Raw genomic sequence first — 19,668 nt, forward strand, 5'->3', positions numbered from 1 at the left:
TTATACTAAACCTCGGTTGTCTAAGTATATCAAGCAGTTCACATACCAGGCCGGTAGTGTTAGCAAGTCTCCCAAATCTATTCAGGTGCTCAATAATGCCCCTAAGATCCTGGGCCATTCGTTTCAGCTGAGCATCTACATTTTCTGCTAATTTGTAACTGAAACGACAGGTAAAATAAAGGAATTAACAACAAATGTTTTCTCCACTGATGTATTATTACTGACATACAAAGATGATATTGCCAACTGGATTTGCCCCAATTCCCCTACCTTCTCAGTGGGTCTCAGTTATGACTAATGGCACATGTTTATGGATGCAGCATTCATGATCTCTTATTATCATATTCTAAAAAGACTCCGGAGGTGAAGTCTTTTATCCACTTTGATATTTTTAGTCACCTATTTACCCTCTAGATAATGTTCTGAAGCAAAGGAGCTCTAAAACAAAGGAACTCTTTTTGGTGTCAAAATAAATATCCCATATGACATTTAGATATATTAGAGTGATGTGGCATTTAGCAATATTTATTAAGAGCAGAGATGTCTTCAATGACTTTCAATGCATATATTTTCAAAGTAAAACCTTATATTAATATACTCCATCATCCAACAAAAGATGTTTCGAAAAATGAGATTCACAATAATCAAGGGCAGATAAATCTAAGTTCACAACAAATTGATTAATTGGCCAAATTCTCAAGATTTCCACCCAAACTGTTTACACATACACATACAAACATACACACACAAGACAACCTAGTCAATGAATATATTTATGAAATTAAAATGACCAAAGAGTTTTTTAACCTTAATGTCTATAAAAATTAAAGGATTCAATTATATTGATTAATAACTATCTACTGTCTTTCTGTTTCAAAGTTCTTGTAGGCAACTGGTTGCCTAGATTGTTGAAGATTCCAGTAGAGAGTCCATCACATTATAAATATGACTACATAAAAGCAATTGGAAAAAAAAAACTAATGTTTCAATTATTTCTTCAAATTATAGTTCGGATTTCGTGGCCAAAAATACAACTCCATGTGTTTCAAAACAAACAAACAAACAAATAATAGAATGCATAGAATGCAATGCAAATAAGATTCATAAAAGCTGAAATACAAAAGCAGAAATGGAACAAGGGTCCATACAGTTACAGCTGTACTTACTACATTTAATGTACCCACAAAAAAGTTAACTTTCCAACCTCTTAAAAATAAGCTCAGTGTTTACTCACTGATAAGCCATTAATAAAATGAATCTGATTTAACCTCAATTTAGTTTATGTAGCACATTCATACACATTTTCCCAAGAACACTTTATAATTTGGCCTAATTACCAAATCTCAATTCCAGAGAGAGAAAGTTACTATGGGGATATTGGCAATGTATCAACCAAAGGCAAGGACTGAATTGTACACAAATAAAATACATCCAGCCCAAGATATTGATGAAATCATTCGATTTTTGAAAGCTATGCAGTTTACTCTCAGATTAACAAATTGCCTTTAAAGAACAAATAATTTATCACTGAAGCAATTGCATGAACATTAGGTTTAGAAGAGTCAACATAAATAGTAGACCAAAAACATCCCACATTACTATGACAACACACATATAAAATTTGTATTTCTAATTTAACAACAAACTTGACAAATATAAAAATTTACAGTGGTCATGTATAAGCTTGAGATTAATAACAGTCTACAAAATGCTATAAAACAAAACTGGCAGAACGATTACGTTCAAGCATCCTGAAAAGAAAATAGTCAAATAAGCTCATAAAAGGCAACTACAAGAACTTGTCCTTTTCTACCAAATTTTACTGCCTGCCTTTCAATTCCATTTTCTCCCTTTTTTGTAGTTAAGTCTCAACCCCATTCCACAATCTTTATTTAGTTACTTACATCTTCTCACTATCCTCATCTTCATGCTGCTGATAAACAGACCCCCTCTGGCCCTTCATAGTCACCTCTAGGGGAGTCAAGAGATCTTCTAGTTCATTCTGCCGTGACAGGATAAAATCCAATTCTTGTTCCAGGCTGAAAAAAGAAACAAGTCAAGAAAAGGGCTGGCAAAAGGAATTTGAAGTGACAAAATAAGTGTCAATAAACTACAATTAGGAAAAACAAAACAAAACAAAGAGAACTTTAATTTTTCAACCTGGGGAATCTAAGGTATTACCTTTTCTGATCCAGTTTTGCTTTTTCCACTTTTCTATATAAAGTAATAATCTATTAAAAAAAAGAATATAATAATGTAAGTATTTAAATTTATATTATAATTTTAAGGCAATATTAATTTTCTCATATACACTTCAAATATAAAAAAAGTTCCTAATTCAGGGCACCTATTACCTAAGGAAAATATTTTTAAGTCGATCACCAATATTGGAATAGAAAATTAACCACAAAACACAGATCTATTCTCGTGTTCACCTGAAAATACTTGCACAATGTTTGTAGATTAGTGAGAATATCTTCTTACCTTCTCACCATTCTTGTTCAATTCATAGTCCCAATCATTGACTCGGGTGGCCTTGTGAAGAAAGCACTTCTCTTGATCCTCTAACTCAAGGCTCCATTTGTTTACCGGATCCTCCAGGTGACCATATGTCATCACGGGAGTTATGATTGCACTGAAAAAAAAAAAAAGGAGGCAGTATGATTATATAATTATACTTTTAATAGTATGATCAGATTTTTTAAATGAATAACATATGAAGACTTAGAGAAGAAAATAGGATATTAGGAGTTTCTCAGACCTGCTCCCCAACAAAACCACCACAACTGGAAAATATTATTTTAAAAACAACCATTCAAAGTCTCTGGAAAGTATCCTAAGGAAATATAGCAAATAAAGATTTATTACAAAATCTACTAAACCTCAGTAAGAACAGCTGAAATCTGTGCCACAGCCTGCTCCCTTCCTTCCCCCTTAGCTCAGCATGATGGTAGCTCCATTCTGTGTAAGTGTGGTGAAAGAGCTAGGACTCCCTCTCCACATGTGACCCATTCCAGGTCTAAGCAGTACCCTCAAAACTGAATAGGCAGCTGAGGTTCCTGAGGTTCCATCCCTCAAAAGGCAGAACCAGGCAAAATTCCCATTCCCCGGCCAGCTGCTATCAAAAAGGCTGAGTAGATAGCTGATCTTTGATCCCCTGACATGCAGAACCAGGCAATGTTCCGATTCCTCTGCTGGGACAAGGGTTAGCAGGGTCGGGAGGAGAGGGAATCATCAGTTCCCTGCCCAGCAGAGGCAGGCAATGTTCAATTCCCCTACAGTGTACTGTTATCAAAATTCAGTGACAAAATGAACCTAAATCCCCACCCAGCAGCAACAAAGCTTTAAAAGAGCAAGACAGGGTTAGTTACCATTTGATTCCACCCCTTGTCTTTAGTGTAATTGGGACCCAATGGGGAAGTAACCTCTATATCCACCTGGCATCACTGAGACTGAATACAGCACTCTAATTAGGGGCTGGTAATGACTCCAATTCCCACTACCCTTACTGTCATCAAGGCTCAGTGGAAAGCTTAACCTCCACATCCAATGAAAAAAAAAAAGACTAAACGAGGCAGGACAAAGCAAGGCTAGTTAGCACTCTGTCCCCTTTCTCCCCAGAGCCTGTGTCAGCAAGGCCCAGTAGGGAGGGAGCTAAGCTTTCATACCAACCCAGAATCAATGTGGCTGAATAAAGTGATACGAGGCAGAGCAGCTGATATCCTGCTTCCTCTCTCTTCTTGTGTAAGTGGGGCCCAATAAGAAGCCGAAATTCTGCTTCTACCCAACAGGGACTAAGCAGTATAAGTTAGCCCTCTCTCCACTTCCCCTTGTTCTGAGTTCCTGGGGGTCCAGCTGGGAGCTGAGGTCATATTTCCACTTCAAAGCAATAAAGTGGTGTGACACAATGCTCGTCTTATATGGGGAAGGTGTCAAGAGGGCTGAGAGGGGAGCTGAACTTCCACACCACTCATTTGCATTGAGGCAGTGTGAGTCAGTGTTTTACTTTTGTTGGAGTGGTATGAGCAGGATCCAGTGGGAAGCTGAACACACAAACACACCCAGCTCTTGCACTACACCTCCCCAAAAGGATTTGCCTGATTTAAAAGGATTCAAATAGGACCTAGACTCTTCTAACATAATAGGCAAAATGTCCAGGATACAACTGAAAATAACTCATCATATCAAGAACCAGGAAAATCACAACTCAAAAGAGAAAAGACCATAGACAACAACACTGAGAGTTATCAGATGTTGGAATTATCCAAAAAATAACTTTTAAAGCAACCATTAAATAAAGGCTTCAACAAGCAATTATAAATTCTCTGGCAACAAATAAAAAATAGAAAATCTCAGCAAAAACATAGAAGTTATGAAAAACAATCAAATAGAAATTATAGAACTGAAAAAACAAAATAACTGAAGGCTCACATGAAGGGTTTGATACTAGAGTGGAGATGACAGAGGACAGAATCAATGAACTGGAGGCTAGATCAATAGAATTTAAAGAACAGCAGAGAGAAAATGGGCACAAAAACAAAAAAAAATCTCAAGGACCTGGAGGATAGTAATAAAAAGGAGTAATATTGATATCATTGAAGGGTGATACATTAGAGAGGAAAAGAGAGAATGGAATTAAAATAGTATTCTGAAAAATAAAGGTTGAAAACTTCCCAAATTTGGCAAAAGGTATAAACTTATAGATTCAAGAAGTTGAGTAGACACCAAACAGAATAATTTAAAGAAATCCATGCTAGGACATGCACAATACATAAAAGTCTGAAAACTAAAGATAAAGAAAAAAGTCTTGAAAACAGCCAGAAAAAAATAACACATTACTTAAAAGGGAATATCAACTTGAATGGCAGCAGATTTGTCATCTTAAACCATGGAGGCTAAAAGGAAGTGTAACAACATTTTTCTTTCAATAACTGAAAGAAAAAAAAGAACTGTACCATGATTTCTATATGCGGTGAAATGTCCTGCAGAAATGAAGAGCAAGTATTCTCATGCAAAATGAACTTAATACAATTTGTAGCTAGCAAAACTACCCCTGAAGATTGGCTAAACAGAAAGGAAATGAAAACAGAACTCCTAAATTTCATAAATGAAAGAACAGCAAAATGAATAAAAAGTGTAAACAGAACTATTAAACTTCTCATGCATTTCTTAAATCATATTTGATGGTTGAAACAAAAAGTATGATACCAGGTAATGTGGTGTTCAATGTACATGAAGGAAATACTTGAGAAAATTATACTTAAAAAAAGGAGAAGATTAAAGGGAACTAAATTGAAGTAAGGTTTTACATTTCACCCAAAGTGGCAGAATATCAATATGACTAGACTGCTATAAGTTATTGTAATACCTGGAGCAACAAGTAAGAAAATTATACAAGGAAATATACTCAGAAATACTAAAAATTGGACAAAATAGAACCCTAATAAATGTTTGAATAACTGAGAAGAAGGTTAAATAAAAGAGAAACATAAAAACAAAAACAAAGGTAACAAAAATAATAATAAAGCAGCAGACTTAAGCCCTAACATATCAATAATTATCTTAAATGTAACTGTGCTAAAAAATCAACTTGAAATGGATTAAAGACTTAAATGTAAAACCAAAACCATGAAACACCTAGAAGAAAATATTGGACTAAAGCTCTTTGAGACATGGGTCTTTGTAATGATTTTCTGGATATTACAACTAAAGAATAAACAATATAAATACAAAAATAAACAAGTGGGACTATGTCAAACTAAAAAGCTTCTGCACAGCAAAAAAAATCAACAAAATGAAAAAACAACCTAAGGAATGAGAAAAAATATTTGCAAATCATATATCTACTATGTAGTTAATATCCAAAATATATGAAGAACTCATTTAACTCAAGAGCAAAATAACAAATAACCCAATTAAAAAATGGGCAAAGGACTTGAATAGACATTTCTCCAAAGAAGGTATACATATATCATATACCATATACAGGTATATGAAAAGATGCTCAATATCACCAGTCATTAGGGAAATGCAAGGTAAAATCATGATGAGATATCACTTCACACCAATTAGAATGGCCATCAACACAAAAGACGAGCTAACAAATGTTGGCATGGATGTGAAGAAAAGGGAACCCTAGTGCACTGTTGGTGAAATTCTAGATTGGTATAGCCACTATGGAAAACAATATGGAAAATCCTAAAAAACAATTAAAAATAGAACTACCATATGATCCAGCAATTCCATTTCTGGGAATGTATCTAAAGGAAATAAAAACACTAACTCAAAAAGGTATCTGATCTTCCCAAGTTCATAGCAGCATTATTTACAATGGCCAAGACCTGGAAACAATCTAAGTGTCCATCGATGGGCAAATGGATAAAGTGGTCAAAAGATACAAACTTCCAGTTTTAAGAAAAGTAATACTAAGGATGCAATGTACAATATGATGACTATAGCTAACACTGCAGTACAATATATAGGAAAGTTGTTAAGAAAGTAAATCCTAAGAGTTCTCATCCAAAGGAGAATTTAAAAGAAAATTTTTCCCTCTTTTCTTTTCATTGTGTCTATATGAGAAGATAAATGTTAGCTGAACCTACTGTGGTAATCATTTAAAATATATGTAATTCAAAACATCATGCTCAGTATGCCTCAAATTTAAACATTGATGTATATCAATTATTTTTCAATAAAACTTGGAAAAATGTAGATGTTCTAAATATACCAATTAAAAGACAGAACTTGGCAAAGTGGATAAAAACATTATGATCCATCAATATGCTGTCTACAAGAAATTCACTTAAGGACACAGATAGGTTGAAAGTAAAATGATGAAAAAATATATACATGCAACATTAATTTTAAAAAATGGCTATATAAATATTAGATAAAGTCAGTTTCAATGAAAAAAAAATTACCAGGTTCAAGGAGAGACATTATCTAATGATGAAAGAATCAAAGCACCAGGAAAGTCAACAATCCTAAACATGTAAGCAACCAAATGGCAGAGCCTCGAAATACATGTAGTGAAATTGACGGAGCTAAAGGAAGAAATAGATAAATATGCAATTACAGCTGGGGACTCAAAAAGTCACTCTCCACAACAGAAAGAAGCACTAGAGAGAAAAGCAGCAAGGATACAGATTTGAAAATACAATGAAGCAACAGGATCTGATTATCATTTATTGAACACTCCACTCAACAGCAGAAAACACAACTTTCAGGAGTCCATGGAATATTGGCCAAGAAAGACCATATCCTCATCTGTAAAACAAACCTAAGCAAATATAAAAGAATTGAAGTTATACAGAGCATGTTCTCCGACGATAATGGAATCAAACTAGAAACCAACATAGAAATAAAAAAAGAAAATCTCCAAATACTTGTAAATCAAATACACTTTATATAATGTATGGGTCAAAGAGCAATTCATAAAAGAAATTTTAAAAGTGCAGTTGACCTTGAACAACATGGAGGTTAGGGGCACCAACCCTTCATGCAGTTGAAAATGTATGTATAACTTTTGACTCTTCCAAAACTTAACTACTAATGGCCTACTCTTGACCAGAAGCCTTACCAATAACATAAACAGTTAACACAAATGCTATATTTTGTATGTTTATGTATTATATACCGTATTCTTACAATAAAGTAGAGGAAAATGTTATTGGGAAAAATAAGGAAGAGAAAATACATTTACAGTTTTTGTTTTTAAAAAAATCCACATATAAGTAGACCCATGAAGTTCAAACGAGATTGTTCAAGGGTCAACTGTACACAGAATTGAATGAAAATAAAAATACAATATAACATAATATGCACACAGCTAATGCAGTGCTGAGAAGGATATTTATAGTACCAAATACTTATATTAGAAAAGAGGAAAGGTCTCAAATCAATAATCAAAGTTCATACCTCAAATAACTAGAAAAAAGAACAAAACAAACCCAACATAATCAGAAGAGGAAATAATCAAGAGTAGATATTAATAAAATCAAAAATGAAAACAATAGACTAGTCAATGAAATAAAAGCTACTTCATTGGGAAAAGATCAATAAAATTTATAAAAGAAAGGTACAAATCACCAATATCAGAAATGAAACAGGAATATGCCTATAGCTATTGAAAGGACAAAAAGGGAATAATATAAGCAACTTTACATTCATAAAGTTGATAACTTAGAAGAAACTGACCAATTCCTTAAAAACCATACACTACTAAAACTCATGGAAGATGAAATAGATAGCCTGAATAGTTCCAGAACCATTAAAGAAATTGATTTACAACTTAAAAGGCCCAGAGGTTTCACTGGAGAATTCTGCCAAACATTTAATGAATTAATACCGATTTTCCACTATTTCTTTTATAAAACATAAGAGAAGGAAATACTTCCTAGATCATTTTATCAGGCCAGAATTATCTGGATATAAAAACCAGAATTAGAATTTAAAAAGAAAACTAAACTACAGACCACTATCTCTCATGGACTTAGATATAAAAGTTCTCAAGCAAAATACTAGAAACTGAATCTAAAAATATATATAAAAAACTATAGACCACAGCCAAGTGGTTAATTATTCCACACGTGCAAATCCGGTTCAACATCTGAAAACGAATCAGTGTAGTTCACCATACCATCAAACTAAAAATGAAAAATCTTATAAGATCATATTAATTAAGGAAGAAAAAGCATTTAACACAAATATGTCTAGTTGATTTTTGAGAAAGGTGCAAAAGCATTTCAATGGAAGAAGATGACCTTTCAACAAATGATGCTGGAAAATGATGAGCATCCCTAGACAAAAAACAAAACAAAACAAAACAAACAAACAAAAACCCACAACCTAAAACTCATATTTTATACAAAAATTAACTCAAAATGAATCGAGCTTAAGATGTGAAATATAAAACTTATAGAAGAAAATCAGACAATCTATGGTATCTAGAATTAGGCAAAGAGCTCTTATATTTGACACTAAAAGAATAATCCATTAAAGGGAAAATTGGTAAATCAGACCTCATCAATTAAAAGTTTTTGTGTGGTAAAATACCCTATTGAAAAGATGAAAAGGCAAGTTACAGAGCTATAAAAAATTTTTATAAACCACATAGCTGGTAAAGAACTAGTATCAAGAATATATAAAACTCTTAAAATTTAATAGTAAAAAAAAATGAAGTAAAAAAAAATACAAAAGTCATGAACAGACATCACCAAAGAGGATATGCCAATGACAAACACATGAAAAGGTGTTTTACATCATCAGTTATCAGGGAAATGTAAATTAAAACCACATGAGATATCACTTTATATCTATTAGAGGGGATAAAATAAAAAATGGTGACAATATCAAATCCAGGCAAGAATGCAGACAAGCTGGATCTTTCATACATTGCTGTTGGGTGTGTAAAATGGCACAGCCATTCTGAAAAAGAACTTAGCAGCTTCTAAAAAAAAATAAACATGGACCTACCATCCCACCCAGCAACTATACACCTGGCCATTTGTCCCAGAGAGACTATGTGTACAAAAATACCTGTACACAAATGTTCATAGCAGCTTTATTTACAATAGCCCAAAACTGGAAATGACCTAGATGTCCATCAACAGCTAAATAGGTAAACTGTGGTACACCCACAATACTATTGCAAAATAAAAAAGAACAGACTATTGATGCATGTGACAACTTTATCTCAAGGAATTATGCCTAATGAAAAAAAACTATCATCCAAAAATTGCATACTTTATGATTTTATTTGCATAAGATTTCAAAAACTGTCAAGATTATAGAAATGGAGATCAGACTGATTGTTGCCCGGGGTCAGGGAAAGGAGGGGTGGATAGTGAGTGTGCCTATAAAGGGGCAATAGGAGGGATCCTTGTGGTGATGGAACTATTCTGTATATTGACTGCATCAACATCAATATCCTGCATGTGATATAATTTTGCAAGATGTTATTATTGGGGGAATAAAGGTAAAAAAAACACATAGACTTTTTTTGGTATTATTTCTTAAGAGTACATGTGAATCTAGAATTATCTCAAAATAAAAAGTTTAATAAAAAAAGGACAAATAGAGAGGAACATGGCATAGACTGTAACAATACAGGTGCTGGAGCTTGACTACCTGAATTTTAATCCTGGCTCAACCGTTACCAACTGTGTGACCAGGGGCAGATCATAAAATCTCTATGTTCTCCAGTTTTCTCATCTATAAAATGGGAATAAAAATACTGCCTATCTTATAGGGTTACTGTGAGGATTAAATAATATGACATCTGTAAAGCATTGTCAAGTTGCTAAACATACAGTAATCATACAATAAATATTAGCTATTATTAATGATAGTAATAATTTTATTATAATGTTATTCAGAAGATGAAAGTGTCCTGTTGGTTGTTCATCTTCCCAAGCTACAAAAATCCTTTTTCTAACTGCTCTTTCAACTCTGAGTCATTTACCTATTTTTCAAACACTATTCTAAAGCTATACAAGCAAATTATGCCTGTGCACAATGTGTAAAATGAAACTCATACAAATTTTCAAATATATACGCTTACTTAACAGTCGAAGTAAAAGGTATAGAAGCAAAACCGCCTGGAACAGTGTTATTAATCCCAGGTGATGTCAGAGGTTTTAGACCGAAGGCCAAACCACTGGTGGTTGTGGTTCTGGTTGTTGTGGTAGTAGTAACAGTGGTAGTGGTGGTTGTTGATGTTGTAGCTAGAAAATAAAATGTAAAATGTTAGAAAGGAATGAGAAACATTTTCATTCAATCCTTGATCATTCAGGATAAAAACCATATAAGCATTATTTGAATTCAGAGTTGTATGGATTTGAACTCAATGTTGTTGTAATGCAAAGAAATATATGTCAGGCCAAGTATCTGGATAAACCCCCCTACTGAAAACTAAAACTCCTGGATAAATTCATAGAAAAATAAAATTTACAACCCAACCAGACCTTCAACCATTAAGGAAATTGAATCAATCCCCAAAACTCTTCCCATAAAGAAAAGTCCAGAACCAGATGACCTCACTGCTAAGTTCTCCTAAGCTTTCTCTCTACATCCATATCCTTGCATATTTACATGAATACATTTGTGTAATTAATTTCTAGAAATGAAATTGCTGGGTTGAAGGGTCAGCATGCTCTAAATTTTATATATCTTGCCAAATTGCCATACCAAAAAGATTTTGCCAATTTACATTCCTATCAATAGGAAAGAATATCTGTTTCTCTACATCAAAGCCCATACAAGGCATACATCTTTGCCAGTCTAATAGGTAAAAGTCTCTCAAAGTTTTATCTACCGCCCAGGCCTGTCTCCTGTGTGTCTTTCTATTGTCATCTCTACTAGAATGCCCTGAAATGCTCAGTATACTTCATGGCTTAGCTCAAATTCCTCCTTCCCCATGTTTATTGCTCATTTTTCTTCTACTCATTGTTACATCTTGGTTTTCTGAATTTCTATAGCACTTTTGGTTTTTCCTACACCCTAAGCACTTAAAGAACAATGAACAGAAAATTGTGGCTGGGGTGGATTGGATTTTTTTTTTTTACATTTTGATTCTCTGTAATTTCAAATGTTCTTATAATTAATAAATGCTACTTCCATAACAAAAATTGTTTAAAATATAATATGTACACAACTGTTTATTTTACATTAGCCTTGATTTCCCAATTAGTAATGTTTTCAGATTGACAGCCACACTAGATAAATGCATAAATCATGGTACCTGCCAATACACACACACTGCCTATTCTGAAGGAAACTGGTCTACTTCATTCCTGCTCAGGAATCAGGCTCAGATACCCCTTCTTTATTCTAGTAACTCTGTCCTTCGATCCTGGTTCACAGTTGATTGGGACAAGGGTGCGCATCTGAAGTACGGGAAGCCATCCCACATGCTACTGCCAGTCTATGAGAAGGTCTGGCATAAATAAAGCTGTAGCCAGAGATAAGATGGGTCAGAATCTTATTTTCAAAAATATAGAACTATAGAAAGAATTAGGCTATTTGTGGAAATTTGGAAATATTTCCAAAAGTGTAGAAAGAATCAGACTATAGGCAGTGGGAGTTGGAAGGACTGACAGAGAAAGAATGTGAAGTAGAATTAAGGGGCCATGAGCAAGTCAAAATTAAGAATAAGCTAAAATATTAATGCAGAAAAAGGGGTAAGGAAACCAATGGGGAGCTATCAAAAGAAAAAAGAAGTTGACAAAGGGAGAATAACTGAATGTTTATTTAATATCGGATTCTGGAGGTCCCTATAGCTGCTTTTGAACAATTTTTAAGTTCAGTGCCATGACAATACCTGTATTAGATTTCTACAAGATTCCATTTCCCTTTTGGCCACAAGGATCCTTATAATAACCTCCCCTCCCCCCCCATTCTTTGTGTTGGCCTTTATGAGGATGGAATGAATGCCACAGGGAAAGATGATACCCAATCATAAAGGATCCTTGTGATCACTATCAGTCAAAACACTGGAAGGACTACAGATTGGATCTTGTGTGGCATTCTTTACAGCCATGTCATCCCTTTCTTCATCTGAGAATAACAGTGTTATCTGAAAATAAATCCTTCCCCAGAAATTCTAAAATTTAATGACACTATCAAGACTTCATTCATTCAAACACTGGGCAACTACTATATTCAAAACAGGAAAACAATTAAGAAAAAAATGAGTCCTTCTTGTAAAGAAGCTTATCTTCCCCTAAAGATTTTTTTAAAAAAGTAATCATTATTTTATGACATGGACAGATATACAAAGATGATGTATACTTAAGAGAAAACAGTAAAATCTAAGATTATGTGTGTGCATATATATACATACATAACAAATCCCATTTTTGTACAAATAAATTTAATGAAGTTTTGTGTGTGTTTTGAAACAAGGCTGGATAGAGAAACAATAAACCATTCTCTCTAGAGGGAATGATATATACATGTATATATGTATATGTGCATGTATATATGGTTTTTATAATTTAAAAAAGCAAACTACCATTCCTACCACTAAAGAAACAATTAATTAGGCAAACAAAATACTTCTCAGAGATGTTGAGTGATACCTTCAGGAAATTAATATCTGTCAGCCTAAACATAAAGGAATCATGAGTCATAAAAAATGGTATGATTATTTAAAACTTTTTATATAGTATTCATCTTTGTTTCTAATTTTTTTATGCCATTTAAAAAAGGTATAAATTAGCTCTGGCAGAGGTGCAGGGAGAGTGGATAAAAAAATTAGCTCTGGCGTAGGAGATAATATTTAAATAACAATAATGTTTCAATTAATATCAAAAGAGGCAATGGATTTGGGAATGAAGGTTCTATCACACTCTGATTTTGCAAGTTACATCTTTGGTCTAACTAAATACAGTCAACTCTACCTATCTGTGTAGTAAAAGGGAAGCACAGTTTTATAAATAAGAGAAAATAATTGCATGCCAAATTTGGATTTACATTTAAATACATCTCATTCTGATGGTCTTAAAATCATTATATAAAATAGTGAAAACATCCTTTCAAAAATTCTACTGTCCAGTTTTCCTATCCTGTCCATGCTGGGAATGGACAGCATTACTTTCTCAGACTCATACAAAAGATGACAGTGGTAACAAGCAAACTTGTCTTAAAACTTGCTGATTATACCTAGGGTGGAGAATAATTCCGAATGGTTATTTGCAGACACAGACACTTGAGAGCTACTCTATAAGGCTGATTTGTGAGATGAAGAAAGTGATCAAGTGAATATACTTAAGGAGAAGGAAAAGTGAGTAGAGGGAAGAAATAACTCTGGGTTGCAGGTGTAGAATTGAGACTTATTTGATGAAGAGGTGGGTAAGTACATAAGGTAGTGGTGAATAAAATGGCAATAAGGGGTGAGCTGATAGCAAAGGTACCCATTTGCAGGAAGGAATTTGAGACTTAGATAGGTAGTGGTGGGCAATGGCAGAGTCACCAAAAAGCCTGTCAATTAGTATTTCAATGACTCAATATTTCACTTCATCTCTAAGTAAACTTTAAAAAATAAAAACAAACAAGACTTCCCTAAAATGGAATCTGATTTAAATGGTAAGTTTAAGTGGCAATTGTTCTCTAACTTCCTGGTTCACCCTAGCTATAAGGCAACGGATAAACAAGTTTTCTTCAACCTACAACTTAACTAGCTCCTAAGTGACAGAAACAAATTTAAGTTAGGTGTACAGAAACTCTTGTAATCAGTGTTAGAAGGTCAACTTTAATGTAGGTCAAAAATTAACTTTTAGAGAAAAAACTCTATATCAATCTCAATATATTGGGTCAATTTAAACACTATTATCAATAATAAAAATACTTAAGTTTAAAAGTTGAAAAGAATTTGATAGTAGCTTTGATTGTAGTTATCTCAAAGAAGTAATATCACTGATATCAAATGCCTCATTCTACTCTCTGGTAATCGTCAGTATTGCTATACCTTTTGAATACTCTGATGAGGTGATCAAAATCTACTTAGTCCTAGAAGCAATAGAATACAACCAACTTACTGTCTGCTATGCAGTACATTTCCAGTGAGTGCCCAAATATGTCCCAAAAATTCTAAAAACTTACTAGATACAGTAGATGCTGCTCCACCCTCTCTAGAGAATTTTACTCCAAATCCCATAGTTATATCACCAAGCATTCCAGCTGAAGTTGTTGGGGCACCAACTGCAGAGAACATAATATTACTATTATACTTTTAAACAAAAATAGTGAGGGATTTATTTAGTCTTTTTCATCCGAAGGGTCCTTTAGAAACTTTTGGATAAACTTCAAAAAACCATCGTCAATCCATTTATATGAAATGTGCAGAAAAGGCTGTGGAGACAGAAAATAGATTAGTAGTCATCTGGGGCTGAGAGATCTTATTAGGGTGGTAGAAATGTTCTAAAACTGGTTTATAGCAATAGTTATACAACTCAGTAAACTTATTAAAACACTGAACTGTACATTTAAAATAAGTTAATTTTATGATATGTAGTTATACCTTATTAGAGTTAATTTGAAAAAGTTCTGTAGTAAAGATTTCTTTTCACTTTGTAGGCAAGGACAACAAAGACAGAAGGAAAGATCTGAGGGCAAGTATTTGATTAAAAATGGAATTCATTCGATAATTTTAACTCCCAACCTCAGACATGATCATATTCACAAAATCTATTGTAGTTGAGAAGGATATTGCTTACATATATCAAAAGGTGTCTAGAATCTCAGTCATGTCTCAAAATTAGAAATTTACTTGATAGAAAATACAACTCAAGTGGTAACCAGCAATTTTAACTGTTTACCTATGTCAACTGCACAAGAGGATGGGGATGGTAGGCCACTAATTTTTACTCTCAGCTAGGCATCAGCTAGGATTACAATAATAAAGTCAAATGATGAACATCATGGCACCAGGAAGATGCCTCAAAAAAACAGTCAACTTATATAGACCTGTAAAAAAGAACTGCCTAACACATATACAGAATTCAATATTCTTAACATTTGCTATGATTCTGCTAATGAAAGATGTGTAGCAAAGACGTTGAGGTTGCAAGATAATGAATGTCCCACTTTTTAGCTCAAAGCATCCAGATGTTCCCTTCAAGAGGGGAGGCCATAAGATATCACATAGTGTCAATTACAACCCAAAATTACAACTGGTCCTTGTTATGTAACACTTCTGATATGTAAAATGTAAGGACCACGAACCTGGTCTACAAAGAAGAATATACTCTAACAAGGCTCCAACTTTTATTTTGCATGGATAATAAGACTTTTTCCCTTCAGACATCCTTGGCAAAATTCCCACTCTTCCTATTCCCATTAGCTTCAAGAAATTTCAAAACATTACAATGTTAATGAATTATATGCTTAAAATTATCATTTTAGGCTATAATAATCATGTTAATATAAATTCACAGCTAAAGCCATGACAGTTAGGTTGCTAAACAAAGCTAGTATTGATATCAGCAGTTACAAATGGGTTCAAGCATAATGATAATTTATGAGATACAACAGACCCATAGCTTATATTGGAAAATTGAGTTAAGTGGTCTCATGCAAAATAATAATATTTTCTTTGCAACCAGTAACTTACACGAGAGCCAAGAAGCAGGAGTGGAGGTGGAAATATTTGAAATCGATGTAAACAGCATGGTGCTTGAACTAGTAGTGATGGCAACAGTGGATGCTGGAGCCAAACCTAAAAATCAAAGCAACAAACAGAAAAAGATGTAACACTGGAAACTACAAGATATTGTTGAAAGAAACTGAAGAAGACACACATGTTTATGGTTGGAAGAATTAACATTGTTAAAATGTCCAAATTACCTAAAGCGATATACAGATTCAGTGCAATTCCTATCAAAATCCCAATGGCATTTTTCACATACGTGGAACAAAAAATTCTCAAATCTGTATGGAACCATAAGACCCTGAATAACCAAAGCAGTCCTGAGAAAGAATGAACAAAGCCAAAAGTATCATATTCTCCAATATACCGTCAGAAAAACGTATTCTCAGACCTCTGGAACAGAATTGAGAGCCCAGAAATAAACTATACATATACAATAAAGGAAAGTCTCTTCAATAAATGGTGCTGGGGAAACTAGGCAGCCATGTGCAAAACAATGAAATTGGACCACTATCTTAAAACATACATAAAAACAAATTTTAAAACATCACTATAACAAGGTTCATTTATACGCAGAAATAAAAACAAAGCAAGAAAAAGCAGATACCCTGAAATCTCATAAACATGACACAGTAAAAGCCTGATTAAAAAAATTGTTCATTAGTACTGTTTAGTACAGCCAGCCCTTCAGCACCATTGAAACAAAGAAATTCTACTTTACTACAAAAGTAAATATAAGAGGGGGATCCACTTCCAGAATTGGACATTAGAAGTCCTAAAGGTATATAGCAAATGAAGAAACATTTATTCAAGAAAATCTGCTAATACTCAGTAATATCAATGAGAGTCAGTGGCATATGAGTTACGACCCACTCCCTTCCTCTGTCCATCATCCTCCTCACTTTGATGAGCTACCCTTGCTCACCTAAAGCTACACTTCAGAAAGGAGTGGCCAAGAAGACTAGACTCCCTTGTTCCCCAGCTTCCACCCAAGGAATCCACTATTCTATTTGGAGGGGCAAGTAGCCAGCATTTTTCATCACCTCCAAAACAGAGTTACAGTGCTGAAATTCCTTGTGAGTACAGCCAAGGTTATGGGCACCACAGGTAGAGAATACTGGGGTGCCATTACCCTCACCCTGCTTGCCTTGCCCCAGCTCACTTGTAGGGCTGAGGTTCCATGCCTGAAGAGATAAGCAAGAAGATGAGAGGCAACTGTCACTGCCAAGAGCCAAAAGCAATGGTTCAAAGATTTTGTCCAGGGATAAAAGCAGCCCATACGAACATAGATCTCCCTAAAAGAACTGACCTTATTTGAAACAGAGTGTGAGGAAGTTCAAGCCAAAGGACTCTCTCCCCTCCTCAAAAAAAAAAAATGGAGATTTGGGTGGTAAGCAATTAAGAGGAAGAAAATAGTTTCATGAAAGCAACAATTTAAGCTATAGGCCAGCTAGTTTACCAGAGATAACCAGAGAAAGAGAAAGTTGAAAAGAACACCCCTCCTGAGATTAGAAGAATTAAGTACTCAGACATGCTACACCATACATGAATCTTGAAAGTCTTGCACTAAATGAAAGAAGCCAGACACGAAAGGCCACATAGTGTATAAATCCATGTATATGAAATGTCCATAAGAGGCAAATGCATAGACAGAAAGTATATTAGTGGTTGTAAGGAAGTGGGAGGAAGGAACAATGAGGAATGACTGCTAATGTGTACAGGGTTTCTTTCTGAGGTGATGACAATGTTCTGAAATTACATAGTAGTGATGGTTTCACACTCTGTTAATATATTAAAAACCATCACTGAAGTGTACACTTTAAAGGGTGAATTTTGAAGTATATGAATTATACCTCGATTATCCTGTTATTTAAAAACTACAGGTCATCTGAAAAGAAGTAGAAAAAGCATTTGAGAACATCCAACACCCTTTCATGATGAAAACACTCAATAAACTAGGAAGAGAACAGAAATTCCTCATATGATAAAGGACGTTTACAAAAAACCCATAGCTAACATCATATTTACTGGTGAAAGACTAAATACCTACCTGCTACTACGAAGGAGAACAAGGATGTCTGCTCTTACTACAACAATTCAACAATACATTGGAAGTTCTGAGCAGAACAATGAGGCCAGAAAATGAAATAAATGGCAACTATGTCAAAAAGAAAAAAATAAAACTATATCTATTCACAGATGACATGATAGTGAATACAAAAAAATCTAAGGAATCTATTAGCAATCCATTAGAACAATAAATAAGTTCAGCAAAGTTACAGGATACAAGATAGATATGTAAAAAAATAATTCCCATAGAAGACAACCTGGTGATAGCCAGAGGGGAGGGAGGTTGGGGGGCTGGGAGAATGGGGTGAAGGCTTAAAGAAGTCAAATTTGTGGTTAATAGATGGTCACGGAGGTGGGGAGCACAGCATAGGGAATGCAGTTAGAATTAATGTAATAGCTAGATGGAGAGCCAGAGGAAAGAAAGAGCAATTAGGGGGATCATTTTATAAATTATATAAATGTCTAACCAATGTACTGTGTACTTGAAACTAATAACAAAATAAAAGAAAATATTTACATACATATATATATTTCTATTTACTATTGCTTAAAAAAGAATAATATACTTACGAACAAATCTAACAGAAGTATAAGACTTGTACCCAGAAAAATATATAACATCATTGAAAGAAATTAAAAACATCTTCGATAAATAGAGATATCTCCTGTTCATGGATCAGACCATTTAATATTGTTAAGATGGTGTGGTCAACAGAAAAATGGTCTTCCAAAATGGCCACATCTTGATATCTGGAGCCTGCAAACATATTACCTTACTTGATAAAAGGGATGTTACAGATGTGATTAAGGTTAAGTACCTTGAGATAGGGAGGTTATCCTGGATTATCTAGGTAAACAAAATCTAATGACATGAATCCTTAAAGTAGAGATCCTTTTCAGGCATGGTTAGAGGGAGGTGTGACTACAAAAGAATGATCAGAAAGAGGTGAAGTTGATAATACAATTGGCCATCTAACACATGAAAATATACTCAATGTCCTAAGTCATGAGAAAACTGCAATTCAAAACAACAATGAAATATCACTTCTTGCCAACTAGGATGGCTATCATCAAAAAGACAGATAATATCAAGTGTTGGTGAGGATGTGGTGAAGTTAAAAACCTCGTACAATACTGATGGGAATGTAAAATGGTACAGCCTCTTTGTAAAGCTTTCTGTCACTTCCTCAAGGTGTTAAACATAGAGTTACCATACTATCCAATAATTCTTTCTACACATGGTATCTACACAAGAGAAATGAAAACATATATCTATATAAGAATATGTACATGAACGTTCATAGCAGCATTATCCATAATAGACAAAAGGCGGAAACAACCCAAATAAACATCAACTGATGAATGGATGAATAAAATGTGGTACATCTATACAACTGAATTTTATTTGGCCATAAAAATGAAAAGAAGTACTGATACATGTTAAAACATGG

At 34.1% G+C, this 19,668-nt stretch overlaps 1 protein-coding gene across 1 annotated transcript in view; it reads right to left on the minus strand.

Annotated features, from left to right (window-relative positions):
* The window catches only part of NUP62CL (nucleoporin 62 C-terminal like), a 67,639-nt gene that overhangs the window by 17,571 nt on the left and 30,400 nt on the right, over positions 1-19,668 (minus strand). Inside the window, exons 2-8 of the mRNA XM_016121919.2 lie at positions 16,112-16,216; positions 14,602-14,700; positions 10,562-10,724; positions 2,485-2,635; positions 2,182-2,231; positions 1,905-2,039; positions 47-158 (exon numbers count right to left, since the gene is read on the minus strand). Of these exons, the coding sequence (XP_015977405.2) occupies positions 47-158; positions 1,905-2,039; positions 2,182-2,231; positions 2,485-2,635; positions 10,562-10,724; positions 14,602-14,700; positions 16,112-16,169 (768 nt within the window). The 5' untranslated portion in view covers positions 16,170-16,216. The remainder of the gene's footprint in view (positions 1-46; positions 159-1,904; positions 2,040-2,181; positions 2,232-2,484; positions 2,636-10,561; positions 10,725-14,601; positions 14,701-16,111; positions 16,217-19,668) is intronic.

Source organism: Rousettus aegyptiacus, unplaced genomic scaffold, assembly GCF_014176215.1.
Source record: "Rousettus aegyptiacus isolate mRouAeg1 unplaced genomic scaffold, mRouAeg1.p scaffold_m13_p_9, whole genome shotgun sequence".
Taxonomy (NCBI): Eukaryota; Metazoa; Chordata; class Mammalia; order Chiroptera; family Pteropodidae; genus Rousettus; species Rousettus aegyptiacus.